This window comes from Pyxicephalus adspersus, chromosome 3 (assembly GCF_032062135.1).
Source record: "Pyxicephalus adspersus chromosome 3, UCB_Pads_2.0, whole genome shotgun sequence".
Lineage (NCBI taxonomy): Eukaryota > Metazoa > Chordata > Amphibia > Anura > Pyxicephalidae > Pyxicephalus > Pyxicephalus adspersus.
Window position 1 is genome coordinate 143661016 of NC_092860.1, and position 14469 is coordinate 143675484.

At 34.7% G+C, this 14469-nt stretch overlaps 1 protein-coding gene across 1 annotated transcript; it reads right to left on the bottom strand.

The window, feature by feature from the left end:
* Positions 1-6882: 6882 nt before the first annotated feature.
* On the bottom strand, positions 6883-9067 carry LOC140327509 (forkhead box protein I1c-like). The gene is made up of 2 exons (XM_072406898.1): positions 8521-9067; positions 6883-7391 (listed from the first exon to the last, which is right to left on the bottom strand). Exons 1-2 carry the CDS (start codon positions 9020-9022, stop codon positions 6883-6885), a joined length of 1011 nt encoding a protein of 336 aa, XP_072262999.1. The 5' UTR covers positions 9023-9067.
* Positions 9068-14469: the final 5402 nt, after the last annotated feature.

Sequence of the window (14469 nt, forward strand, 5' to 3'; positions counted from 1 at the left end):
ACATACCAGCTAGCCCAGATGTAGATGACCCTTTATGATGAGGTATTTTTGCTCACCATGGTGGATCATTGAACAGTCAAACTATGGTGCTTGAATTACTATATAGGTAACCTTGTTTCGCTGTTGCCTTGTATTTTGGAGGGTAGGGTATGACTGTATTACCACAAAAGGAAATAAACTTCCATTTTTAGATTTGTATCAAATTTTAAGTTAGTATCAGGCAAGTGGCTAGTGCAGAAAGAGACAGCACTTGTGTTTGTTTATGGTTCACGATGGCTGAAAATCATCCAGACGTAGACAGGTCATTTGGCTGGGTTTAGATCCGCTTTAATGTAATGTTGATAATAATCAACATGCATTAACATTTCATTATTTAAAATAGGAGATGAAAGTAGAGAAAACAACAACCCCTAAACATAGATATTCTTTAGTGTTTATTATTTTGTTTACTAAGAAATACAAGCATGAAGCTCTGCTATTTTACACATCAAACCTCCATATACAAATAAGTGATGCAAATAGGAAGATCCCCACCCATGGGACACGCAACAACACCCCCAGGGTTAAACAATGGGCTGCAGAAGGTACATTAAATGACCATCACAAGTTCTTGATGTCAGTCAGTAGCTGTCACTGCACCCATACCCAAGGCAGGTGGAGAATTTTGTGTCAACAAGGGCACTGACTCCAAGAATGTAATTCACCACCATCACATACATAATAGGATTTTCCATAGACTTGTATGAGATTACATATTCATTACTCAGCTACTTTAGCATGCTTTTGATAATATAAGGCAAATTGTCTTCCCCTAGATTTGCTTTGCTTTGGATTTTGGGGGACATCTAGATTTGATTTTTAATTTAGTTTGGCCTTCATAGACATTCATATTTGTTAGATCCCTGATAACCCTTAAGAGTGCCCAAAAAACCAAACAATATTTTATAACTAGGAGATTATAGGAGGCGGCTCAATTAGCCGATGATAAGGGCAGGAAGAGAATTGGACACAATTGGCTCCATTTCCTCACTCTGTGCATGCGCCGAGACTCGATATTCCCACACATGCACCCTTACACCATCTCCTTGCCCATTTAGGGTGGGAGACCGCACACCAGCACCCTATAGCTGCTCTCTGTGCGATATATTACTTGTACTTATATTACTAATTACTTACATATATTACTTAGTATGAGTCTTCTTATTTATTTTCCTGCCAAAACTCAGTAAGTTTTCTATTTTATCAGTCAAAAATCTATTAATAAGTCTATATGAGAATTTGAACTCAGCTTTAGCAAATATCCAATAATTAAATACTCAGTTAATGTTTCATTAGTATTCTGTTAAATATTCCTTTAGTTTAAAATCCAGAATCGTCTTATAAGCAAAGCTTTGTATAATCTGGATAGTGGCATTAGTGTGATTTATAAATTATACATTATAATTTTCTTTTGATAGGCACCTCATCATCATCTCAGCTCAACTTTTTCTGTCGTCATACCCCTATATTTCAAGATTTATTAATTAAACTTAATTTCCCTTCCAAATAATTACTATGTACCCATAAGTACTTACTATGAACCCTTTTTGTTTATCTTTATATTGAATAAAACATTTTTTCTAGGGGTTATTTGGATCCTATCCAGCCAAGTAAATCCTTTACTTCCTATCCAAGGGAAATCCATACAAACATCTAGTAAGTGTCTTTTTTCAAGTTCCCTTTATGTGTATATCTATTGATTATAAATAATTATACTATACCCTTTTATATACTTTAATACCTACACATTATACCTTCAACTATGACCTTTCATATATTTTCATATTCACACGCTATGCTTTCAACATACATTTTTACCCTATTCATATTCTTTTTTTAACATATTCTTTTTTTAACACATATCAGTATAGGTATACATATCCAACAAACACACACTGAACATTTCAAAAGATGTTACATAATCTGAAACATACCCACTTAATAATGAATCATGTATTGATGTAACTACATTTCTTTTGACCACATATCTTTTAATAAGTCTTAAATAATGTTTTTATGTCATTATTTTGGAATAAGTTTTGAATTATGGTAATATATTTTGTTATACAGTCATGCAAACACTCTTGCCACGTCCCCTGAAAAAACCTATTGGTGAAACACGTTGGGATACAAGATGTTTTTTCCATTACTACTTGGGGATTTTTATGTCTAGCTAATTGGTCAAACATTCTATGATAAAATAATGGTACTGTATACTACTCGTGTATGAAAGCTTTTATTTTATCTAACTATTTGCTTACAATATAACTTTGATTTGCCGCACAATAGCTTTCCTTTTTTTTTCTTTTTAACAAAAAAGATTTTACAGTTACAGTTGGGAAATGGATAAAACTATGGTCAATTTAAGTCATCTGTGTCCTATTCCAGTCCCATAGGTACAACAGGAGGCGAAGATCACCTACAACGGAGGGCCAATTCAGAACAGATGTCTTTGAAGATATAACCTTTATTACAGTTCCAGTGGCAATCAAAATGTTGTATATTCCCTGACTTTCAATCCCCGTGACAAATAGGATGAATCTCCCTAACGGGAACAGAGCAATAAAAACCTAATGAATGGTTCAAACTATTTTACCTTTCAATTAAGATTATAACAAAGTATCTGTAAAAATTATTTTATAAATCATTCATGAAAAACATAGGGTAGGTAGGGTAGAACATCATTCGTGCCCCTCTTATTTACATAATGACTTCTTCCAATTAATGTTTGGTGCCATCTTGATTAATGGCACCCAGACAATTTACATTTTACACTGCCTTTAGGCCTCAAGACAGTTAAAGGTGAGTTGAACAATAACAGCAGACACCTCCTCCCAGCAAATATTCATTGTTGCAATCTCATGGTGTGATGACTGACAATAAAGACATGAGGCCTTTACAAGTAGCCTGTAGCTGTAAGTGGAAAGGAAACTTGCAGTAGCCAGAATGTGATAATACAGCCATTGATCACTGGCCTGACTGCTCAGGTAATTGTGAGGCTGTGGACAGGAGTTTCTTATCATGAGACCAGAGACTCCATATCTATAGGAGAGATCATTTCTTTATTTAACCAACTAATGGGACAACATCTAAGAAGTACTGCAGTACTTGTTCAAAAATATCTGTACATATGCAAATTAGACTGCTCTGGGATTCCTATACTTGGTTATGGGTAAGCTGACCTGCAGGAGAATTAGTCTGACCATAGATGATTTGATAACAACAAGCAAAGCTCTTGATTTCAAAGAGTTGCTTGCATTTACCAAGCTTTTCTGAACATAAAAACAAAATATTTTTTTTTAAACACGGGGATTTGCCAGCACTCATATCTTACTGTAGGTACACTTAACCCTTAAGGGCTAATTCACACTGGCAGTGAGGTTGCAATGCATTTACCTCTTCCCCACATCAGGAAAGGCTGCCACCTGGGGAGATGCAGTGGCAAGACCCACAGCCAATAAATAGCCTCTGCAGCAAGCCGTAATTACATCAGATGCTGTTTTTTTTTTTTGGCAGTGCTGTCTGGCAAGTGTTTAAGTACCTGCCAACTCTTAAACATGAATTGCTGGCCAGTGCTCGCTGTGGTAAGCTGTGAGCACATGTTCAGATGGTGGCGCTATGGGAAATTGCACATTGAAGAGGTGTGAACCTGTTCTAAGGCTATGTACACATGTTTAATGGTTCTCGTCTGATAATCAGCTCAGGGTCGATATTGGATGAGAATCTAGCGTGTGTACAGCGTTCGCTGTCCATCGTCCGAACAAACGTCCTGGAGGATCCACGGATGGTGGACAACGAACGATGTTAATGGAAGTGAAGGTGGAGAGAGTAAAGCAGGGTCCTGCTCCATCGTTCTCCCCTTCCCCTCCTCATAGAGCGGAATGGTGTTGTATGTACAACACTCGTTCATGCATCGTGCAGTCGTTAGTCATTGGAAAGGATCTTTCACTTGCAATTACTGCACATGTGTACATAGCCAAACTTTTTCACCTAAAGATCTCAAGGTATTTGTATGTGTCTGTCAGGGTTAGGCAGTGTCAGGACAAAGTTCTGGAGCACCCCAAGATAAAAAGACCAAAATGTGCCCTTCTTCCATGAGCTATGAGCTACCTAAGCAGCATAGATTGCTGGCCCAGGCTCTTTTGTGTCCCCTCTCCTTTTAAGCACCCTAGGCAGTCACCCATCTCTTAGTCTATCCCCGGGGACAAGTGAAGGCTGATGGGGGTTGAGGGTGGCCATAGATATCAAGAAGATATCAATCACTGTCTGTATTAGTCAGTCATTTGCAACCTCTATTTAATGTACAGCCCTGCATAATATGTTGGTGCTATAAAAATCCTGTTTATTATTAATAATAACAATAATAATTATAGTCTAATCTTGCAAACAGATATAAGATTGTCAAAACACTAAAGCTGCGTACACACTTGCAATTTTTGTCGTTGGAAAGGATCTTTCACGATCCTCTCCAACGACAAGGAACTGCACGATGCAGGAACGGTGCTGTACATACAGCACCGTTCTGCTCTATGGAGAGGGGAGGGGGAGAGCGACGGAGCGGCACCCTGCTGCGCGCTCTCCCCCTTCCCTTTCATTAGGATCGGTTGTCGTCCATTGTCCGTGGATCCGGCAGGACGGTCGTTCGGACGATGGACGACACCGACTGTACAGCAGATTTTCGCCCGATATTTGGCCGATGCCGATTATCGGGCGATAAAAATCTGCCATGTGTACGTAGCTTTAGAGTAATATAGCCGTAATCATTGCAAGACACTCAATAACTCTGCTCTGCTGGTCTAGCAAGTTCTTACAGTTGAAAAGAAAAGATAAGGAAAGATAAGAAAGTAAAGGAAAGGATATTGTTAATTAAGTTTATCTCAGGAGCCACAATAGAATCCTGAACACTTTTCTAACCTGAAATTAATCTCCCGCAATGTTTTGGGTACATATAAAACTGTTGCCCATCTTGGCTAAAAAAGCTGGATGGGATGACATCCATCTCTCTTTGGATAGCTCAATCATCTTCAGTTATGGTGTAATTTGACAGATATGGACAATTAGAGTTAATGCCAAAAACATCTCATTGCACAGAAAATAAAAGAATGATTGACAAAAACCACACATGTGGCCAATTACCAAATACAAATGTTACACGTGGGGCTAATGAATACTCGTCCTCCAATAAAAGTTCAGAGTGAAATGTGCCAGCTTTTATCCTATTCCTAATTTCAGAATATAAAAAGATTTTCTAGTAATGTTAAAGAGAGAAGTTGCCCCTTTTGCAGAATGGGCCCTGGCTATTATCACCTGCAATATGCTGGAAAAACAGCAGACTGCGCCGAGAACCAAAAAGGATAATTTTACCAGTTCCTGTTGTGTTTTGGAATAATCAACCTATTAGATGACACCATTTGAACTTATTTGATTTTTAATTCATCATGCGATTTGTGGTTTATTACTCTCCATAAACAAATAAAACAATGCATAGCTTGAGAAAAAGGAGATCTATAATGATGTAAAACAGAATTTAAGTTGAAAAAAAACTTGTAATGGGAACACAAATAGAAAGGCTGCAGAGCAACATGAGTGATTTCTGAAGTGCAGATCTGCATTCTTCTAAAATAACAATAAATCCTAACTCTAGGGTTGCCTTTCCAATTAAAAAAAAATAAATATCCTGAACAATGAGGGTTGAAGCCTTGATGCCCCGAGGGAAGTTGGTTGGATTACACTGAGTATTTGTGAATCCTGAAGAGGTGTGTAAGCTAATGAGCAGGTTAGAGTGCAGGGAACACCCTTGGATTTAGGGTAAGTGTAGCATCGCTTATACGGCAACTTAGCTGCTTGTTATTTACACCAAGCACAAACCTATAAGATTTTATTAAAAATACCATTTTTACAGGTTCCACTTTTTCATATTGAAAAGCAAGAGAGCAACAGCAAAAACTAGGAAAAAGATTATGAATTTATATAACTATTAAATATGAAAGTTTTTTATAAAAAAGATTTCGGTATGGTCGTTATGGGGGACCCCAGCCCAAAATGTATGTGTAATATTTTCATAGATTAAATGTGTTCATGAAGCAATTTTTTAGATTTCGAACATTTTGAACATAGAACAATTCTTTTTAGCTTTGAGCAGTACAAACATAAGATAATTTTGATCATGGATTAACTATACGGGTTTTAACCTTATTGAATATCGTCCTAATTGTTTTAATGGCTTCAAGTATAGGATTTTTCAGCGATTTTACCCAGACATTTCAGATTTATTAGTGTGTAAGCACCCAATGACCCATTGTGTCGCCTTTACTCTTACACCAAATACAATGAATACTTCAATTTTTTTTTGCAGTAACTATGGTTTTTTTTTTATTTCTGTTATATTTAAAGAAATTTGCAATCTATTTTTTAAAACATAACAGATATATAATGCGAACAATATTTTTTTCATTTGAACTTACACCCGTGCATGGTTGTAAAAATTATTAGATATGTTTGCTAACAGTATTATAAAATCGAAGACGAGGACTATATAGGTCGAGGAGTATTTTTTGTAACTTTGAAGAGCCTTCTGTATGACTTTCCATGTATCATGCAAGCACTTATCCAGTCTATCCTATCAGACCTTCTTTTTTTTACAGGCAGTGCCATTTCCCCAATATTTTGCCTCTAAAGTAATAGTTACACAAAATTAACTCAGCAGATAAAACTCTTATACGATTTATTGTAAAAAAGAAAAACATTGCCAGTGTATAATAAATATAATATATAAAAACAAGAATCTGCATAAATAAAAGCGATAAAAAAAACAGTATTAAAACATTTGCAGTGTGCAGTTGCTTATTGCTCTTCCCTTGAGTATATTAGGCTGTTGACACTGAAGTTATTATAAAAATGGCTGTTGAATTGGCTCCCCTGGTTGGTGGAACTGGAGAAGGTGTTATAATAATGAGCTTTGCTAAGGTGCAAGCTGTCCTGTAAATCTCCAGATGATTCCACTACAGAGCCTGTTGTGAAACTGCCTAAATGAGTAACCTTCCTCTGTGAGAGTTCCGGACACATCTGTCTATTCACAGAGGTGGAGTCCAAAGAGGTCATGCTATTGATAAAGTTATTTAGGCAAGGGGTAGAGATGATGGCTGGAGGAGAGGTGCTTTTTCTATGATCGGTTGTCAGTTCCACCTCAGGGGATGAAGGGGTCAACATAGATGGACTCCCTCTATCCTTTCTCTCTAAAGTAGAGCGACTTTCTTTGCTGAATTCAGATCTGCGCTTTCTTTTTCTGCGAAAGTTTCCATTATCGAATACTTTTTCACAAGTGGGGTCCAAGGTCCAATAATTTCCCTTTCCTATTAAGAAAACATAAAAAAAGATTAAATCACTAAAATGTAACTGACCTAATAAGTAACACAATAAGCACTGTCAACCAGCAATATGCTCTCCAGTAATAAATATTAGTTGGCTCTGATACCATTAGTAACTGGAGGAAAACAACTTAGTCTCTACAGCAATAATTCTAGTCTGTACAGCAATAATTCATTTTGTCATAAATATTCATTTTGTCTTACTGGCAAACGTTTTCCAATGCTAGAAAGCGTTGCCAAAATTACACATATTGAACAATGAGCATCTAATGTCTGTGGGCACCTCGGGGGCTGACAACTTTTATTTCCAAATTTCTATTGCAAATTCCTTCAGATTTGGGAAAACAATATAATTTCTGCCAGGTTAAAAACATTGTAACTCAAAATGCATAGTAATTCAAATTAAATAAAAGTGCATCAAACTCAATGGTAAGATGTGCTTTTATTATCAATAGATGGACGACATATTAGGCAGTGCTTTAAAATCTAAAGGCACATCACTAAGTGTCCCTAAAATAGTCTAGGGACATTTTTTTGGGTGGGGGGCAACGAAACACATACAATTAAGTATTTGGGATTTGGAAGGAACCCAGATGAAACCCACACAAACATAGATAGAACATAACAAAATCTGTGTTCTGCTCAGAATTTAAATGAAGCATTGTTAATGAAAGTTACCTGGCATTCACTGTCACAAACTCGGTACCCAAACATACATAACCACAAATCTGTGGTTTCAAATTAACTAATAATTATAACTGAATTGAATTATTACCATATAGTAATAATGAGTACCTCAAGGACTAACTCTAAAACAATTTTTTTATTTGGACATGTGATTTGTAAATAAAGTTAAAAATTTTTTCTTTTGTTTTTAACACACACACACACACATATAATGTGTGTAATAGCAATTTTGCTAGTCTCATTAAAACTAAAGTAAATAAAGATCAAGTAAGACATTGCCTAAAATTTCAACCCCCTGCTTTATATACCTAATAAAGCAAAACTATTCAAATTCAAAATTAAGTTAAATAAGTCAAATTAAGACAGACCCACCAAAATAATTTTTGTTCCAACGATATACATATTTTTTTATATAAACATATATTACCTGGGTCATCTTCATCTCTTGGAACTTTCTTGAAGCAGTCATTAAGGGACAAGTTGTGCCGAATGGAATTCTGCCAGCCTGCTTTGCACTTTTTGTAGAACGGAAAATTCTCAGCCACATACTGGTAAATTTGGTTTAGCGTAAGTTTTTTATTTGGGGCGTTTTGTATGGCCATGGCAATAAGAGCTGAGTATGAGTATGGTGGCCTCACAAGCTTCAGTAGTTCTTCCTGGGAGGCTTTGGACAACCATCCAAGGTCTGTTCCTCCAAAACCTGATGAATTTGGCAGGAATTGTCTCTGCGATCCATACGTTGGAGGAATGTAAGCAGATGAGTTGTTGCCATGAAGGTAACCTGTTGAAGTGTTTACTCCTGGCCCACCAAGCCACAAATAGGGGTTTGTTGATGGAGTATATTCCCCTATCCCATAGTTGGCTGCTCTCTGCGAGGTGTGCAAATTCTGTTGGTCATAAATGTTGAAATTTTCGCAATACATGGCCATCTCTGTTGCTTCTTGAGTACTTTTTTGATGAGGTTGCTGGTGTAGAGTTGCAAATTGCTGGCCACAGGTGCTAAATGTATCTGGAGTGCTGCCCTTATATATCCCCAGTGTAGGGATCCTCCCTGCCTGAGGCCAGCGATGGGTGTGGTTTTAGAAGTTATTTCAATCTCAATAGACAATTGGATGCTTCAGTTGAAAGAGAGGGGAGTGCAAATGAAGGGTTGATCACCAAAGAGGCACCAGGAAAAACAATCTGTCTTTTCTCATTCATTGTTCTACTGATCTGTCTGTAAATACATTTTTAAACTTTTTTTGCTGACTACTTGGACTTTGGGAGTTAAACTAAAGGTTGTTTTCCTCAGCGAGTTATTCAAGTGAGCTAAGTTCAATGATTCCTTGAATAAAACTATTTATATATTTTTTCATTGTTTTTAATCATTTGTGTGCTGTATTTTTCTGTAGCAAACTAAATGCTAAATCACCAGTAGGACATTGATAAATTGTATACAGATAAAATAAATGCTGCAGCAAATTTGGAAAAATGGCACACCTGGACCGTGCAAGAAAAGGTTAGGCATTCCCTCAGTCTCCTCTCTTCCAGGGATTACAATGCAACACTGTAGTTGTTTGTTTTTATATGAATTTATAATTTATATTAATTTTATTCTCATATGTTGTGAATTCTAAAATGCATTTACATTTATGTTTATACATTATTTTATTATTATTCTTTTATGTAGTTTTCAACTCTTGTACACTTGCAAGTTTCCCATTAAACCTATTCATTGTGGTTTTAATAAGTTTTTATTAAGACCTACCAATATACAAAAATACAATTTGTAAAACAATTGTTCTTCAGAGCACTGCATTACATTATTCATTTTTAATTTGCCCTTTAAATGTTTCATGCATATTCCATAATATAGCAGAACATAGTTATAGGAGTAAATTAATTGTTTGTTAGTAATAAATCAAGAGTGAAATAAAAAGTGTCCATGTTCTTTGTAGGAAGCTGTTAATCCATATGTCCCCTAAATAAACTTCTGTTAATTTTCTGCACTGTGTAATAAACTGTGTGTACTGTATAATAAACTGTTAGTTGCAAATAATATAATTTGAGTTTTTGGTGCGCCCTTTAAATAAATGTTTTTTTTTTTATCTGATGAACGGATGACGATACTATTGTACTGATAATTTTAATTGATGTACTTATTATGTCAATGTATCAGATTCATGTGCTAGCAAAATGAAAAAAAAAATCTTTCATGGAGCATTTGTTGCTGTGACAATTCTAAAAACTTTACAATTGAAGAAAAACTTCTAAGTTCTTTTACATAAGTTAAAATTAAAGGATAAATATTCAATAAGTGTATATGTTGAAAAGTGTGCCATTTTTATAATGAGTGTGTTTAACTATGTAATACATTTTTCAATGAATCTACAAGTCTGATAAGCATGTTAGCATTTTTTAATATTACAATCCACCTGTTTGATACTAGACCCTAATTTTATAATCTAGTTTTCAAAGATAAATAGATAGACAAAACATATTTAAATAAATACATTTATTAGCCTAGGGGACTAAGTAAAAATCTTTGATGTATTAAATGGCTATACACAAAATAAATTGTAGTCTCTGTGGCAAAACAAAGAATATAAATATTTTAAAATGTTTAATATAACAGGTAAAATCAGATTTAATAAAATGTAAATTGGTATTCAGAGATTTTTTTATGTCACCCCTAAGGGTAGTGTTGGGTGAAAGTACTTGGTTTTTGTTTGCCAAGGGGTCTGTAATTCCTGCAAGAAGTCTGGCAAACCTGAACTAAGCAGTGAATCCCAGTGAAGTCAAAGGGGCAAATCCTGTTAGTAGATTCTGACTATTTTAGGGGCTAATAGGGAATAGTGTAAAAATGCATTAAGGAGCTGGGAACTGGCACATGAGATATGTATTAATGCAAATAAAAAATTCAATTGAAGAATGAAAGAGCTATGAGGGGTTATTTTTATGCAGGTTTGAGGACAACATTAAAACTTCTTAAAACTGTGCTTGAGTATGGGTGAAAGGATGAGTGGTGGAACAGGACAATATTATAATCTTGGACAGCTCCTTTGTAGCTCAAATTTTTTCAGTGTAATTGATATTTCTTAACAGATAACTATTGAGCAATAATTCACTGAGTCTGTCCAGGTCCGTCCTTGCTGATGCAAAACTGACTTGCCAATTTTTATATACTCTCATTAGGAATGAAAAGACCCCAGATGATACCATAGTGTAAAGTTAGTCTAAGTTTATTTAAGCTGTTATGAACTGTCACACGTCATTGGTTTTACTTTCATAGAAGGGACCCGGTCCTCTTACCTTTTGTCAGTGGAAAGGATTAAAATAGTCACAAAAAACAGTAAAGACTCAAGTTAAGTGTAGAAGTCAGCACAGATTCCTAGTTTACACAAGCTGGCTGATTCTATAAACTGAAAACAGCTTTCCTGTAACAATATTGAAAGTCCCATGAGATCTATGGACTGTGTCGGTTGGTTCAACTGAACATATAAAAAAAAAACAAAAAAAGTTAAACTTAAAAACTACATTTTAAAAAACTAGTGCCATTGGCCAGGCATCCTGAAAATCAAAGGACAATGATATCCCCAGGGCTGAAATCCAAACCGATGATTTCTCAGTATATACATTTGTATTTCTGTGGCCACACAGGGAAACACAAATAAAACATTTACTTTTTCTTGCAGGTTACACCTTTTTACAGGTGGACCTACAAGGAGCAGGACCATTGATATGTAGACAATTATTTTTATATTATTAAACAGTATTTATATAGCACCAACATATTATGTACAATAACTAGGGGTTGCAAATGACAGACCGACACAGACAGAGACACAAGAGGAGAGGACCCTGCCCCAAACAGCTTACAATCAAAGAAAAAAAAAAAACTTTACGTATTGGGCTACCTAAATAAACTGAATGGCGACAATATGGTCGCACCAACCTGCTTTTTTTATAATCTTTTATTTAACATTTTATATTAAAATTATATTAAAATTAAAATTCCAAAAATAAAAAAGAGAAGAAAAAAAAAAGAGAAAAACAGAGGACATAAAAAACCCAACAAAAAAAAAAGTTTCACTTTAACTTATTATACAATTTTTTTTTTTTATTTTTATATAAAATATTTAACCTATGATCTGTATTTATATATAGTGCTCCAAAACAGAAACCAAATTCATGATAAAATTGATCAAAAAAACTAAAATGTAATCGAGAGGATCATGAATTAAAAAAAATTGGTGTTCAAAATCGCAAATATCTATGTGTTAATATTATTATTTTCATCTTTCACAATATTAACCACAGATATTTAAATCAATAGTGCAACATATATATAGAGATTAAAAAAATAAAATAAACTACCCATCTCGTACAAACACCAACCTGCTTTATAATGTTACCTTAAACAAAAAATGTGGTACTTACAGGTGAATCAAGCAGTAAAATGTCAGTATGAACCTTTAAAAATTAAATTTTCTTTAAACACTTCATCTCTTTAGAACCCTTACTTCAATAGGTTTGTTTGGCAATAACGTTATCATTACGTAGGAAAGAAAAATCCAAATGTTGTTTTTATAGGATAAGCTTTATTTTAGCAATCATGCTTTATACAAATTATTTTCTTTTATTTAATGGATAGTCAAATCAAAAAAAAATAAAATAAAATTTAAAAAATTCTGTAAATGTTGTTATTTATTATGTTTTTATCTATAAATAAAATATATACATTATCTTCTGTAAATAATATACAGTTTTTCATTTATATACTTTTTGTAGTTATATTGCTTCAGGTAAAAAAGGAATAAATAAAAAAATTAAAAAAGGAAAACATATGTATGTTAAAGCATGTTTATATAGATAAATAACAATGGTAATAAATATAGCAGAAAAATATTGGTTACGGTGTAAAATGTGGAGATAGATTATAATACTATATATATTATATTAATATATAGAGAGTGAGAGAATATATATACATATATATGTTTTTACCCTATATGTGTGAGAGAGTTATAATAATGTAAGTGTAATATGCCAATGCTATGTAATTACTAGGTAAAAATAGTTTGAGAGAGAAAAATGTAATATTTAGAGAGAGAGAGAGAGAGAGAGAGAGAGAGACTATAATATATATGGAGAGAGATAGTAGTATTATATATTTGGGGGGGGGGAGATAATAAATAAAGAGAGAGGGGGAGAGATATGAGATTTTTTTTTAGGTAGAGAGGAAGGGTTCCATGGACTCTAGACACTGCCTAGATAGATAAATATTCATACTAATTACTGTAATTAAGAAATTAATTATTTTCTTACATTAATACTCTGCAAGTGTCATTTTCCACACTGATTGGCTTTTGGGAGCACATTCAGCAATCAGTGTTTGAAAAGTCCCTTGCAGAGCATGCTGGAGAGTTCTCAGTGCCCATTAATCCTATTTGTCCCATTCACATTTAGATTTAGGTGAAGTGTCGGGTGACCTGAAAACACTATAGCAGATTCAGCAAAGTAAAATAAAACCTACTTGTAGTCAGGTTATGTGAATAGAGATAAAAAAAAACATAGCAGTCCCAGATTGTAAGCTCTTCAGGGCAGGGTCCTCTCCTCCCCTGTCACTGTATTTGTCTGTCATTTGCAACCCCTATTTAATGCCCCTCCTCCCCTCATCCTGACATTGTAGGGATACCCCATGTTGCTTTACTAGTTGTCTTTTTATTCTACCTGAGCTGTACAGCTATTAATCCACCCATAGAATATAAAAGAAGACAATAAAAAACTCTGTAAACAAGTTAAAACCTCCATTGCTGTCCATTGAATCACAATTGGCAGCATTTTCCCTTCCTTTTTTCTTGTGAAAACAAAGAGAAAGGTTTAGGTTCCTCTGATGGCACAGCAAACACTTTAAGGGCCAAAGACATGTACTAGCTGAGGACTCATGCGTATGGATGAACATGGAATTAAGGATAGGCTACCCAAAGACATAAAATGAGCAATGCCCTCTAGGTAATTATTGGATCTGGAAATTAGGTTTTTACGTCTTTTATGCCGGTACCCATAGGTTGGCTGGAAAAGTTGCCTTTAAAAAAGTTTTTCTCACCTAAAAAGAATACAAAGCCACTGCTAACCAAACAGCACAAATATCAAACATGCAAATATTTTTTTTCTGGAAGATGAATTTTAACTACATAAAGCAGCTAAACACAACACAGTCTCAAGGCAATGCACATATTTTTTGCATAAAGATTCACTAAAAAATCTTCTCCACCTCTACAAACATGCTTCAATAAAAACCTTTTATAAAAGTGGAGTATGTGAGTTCTTCACGCTTTTATTAATAATATTTGTTGTGACAAACCAGTGACATTGATACATAGATATCTGACTC

Bases quoted from the DNA above. Each gene is read 5' to 3' on its own strand.
- LOC140327509 (XM_072406898.1), bottom strand. From the start codon at position 9,022: ATGGCCATGTATTGCGAAAATTTCAACATTTATGACCAACAGAATTTG. The intron at 7,392-8,520 runs GTAATATATGTT...TTTTCTTAATAG, and splicing joins AAGAGATGAAGATGACCCAG to GAAAGGGAAATTATTGGACC.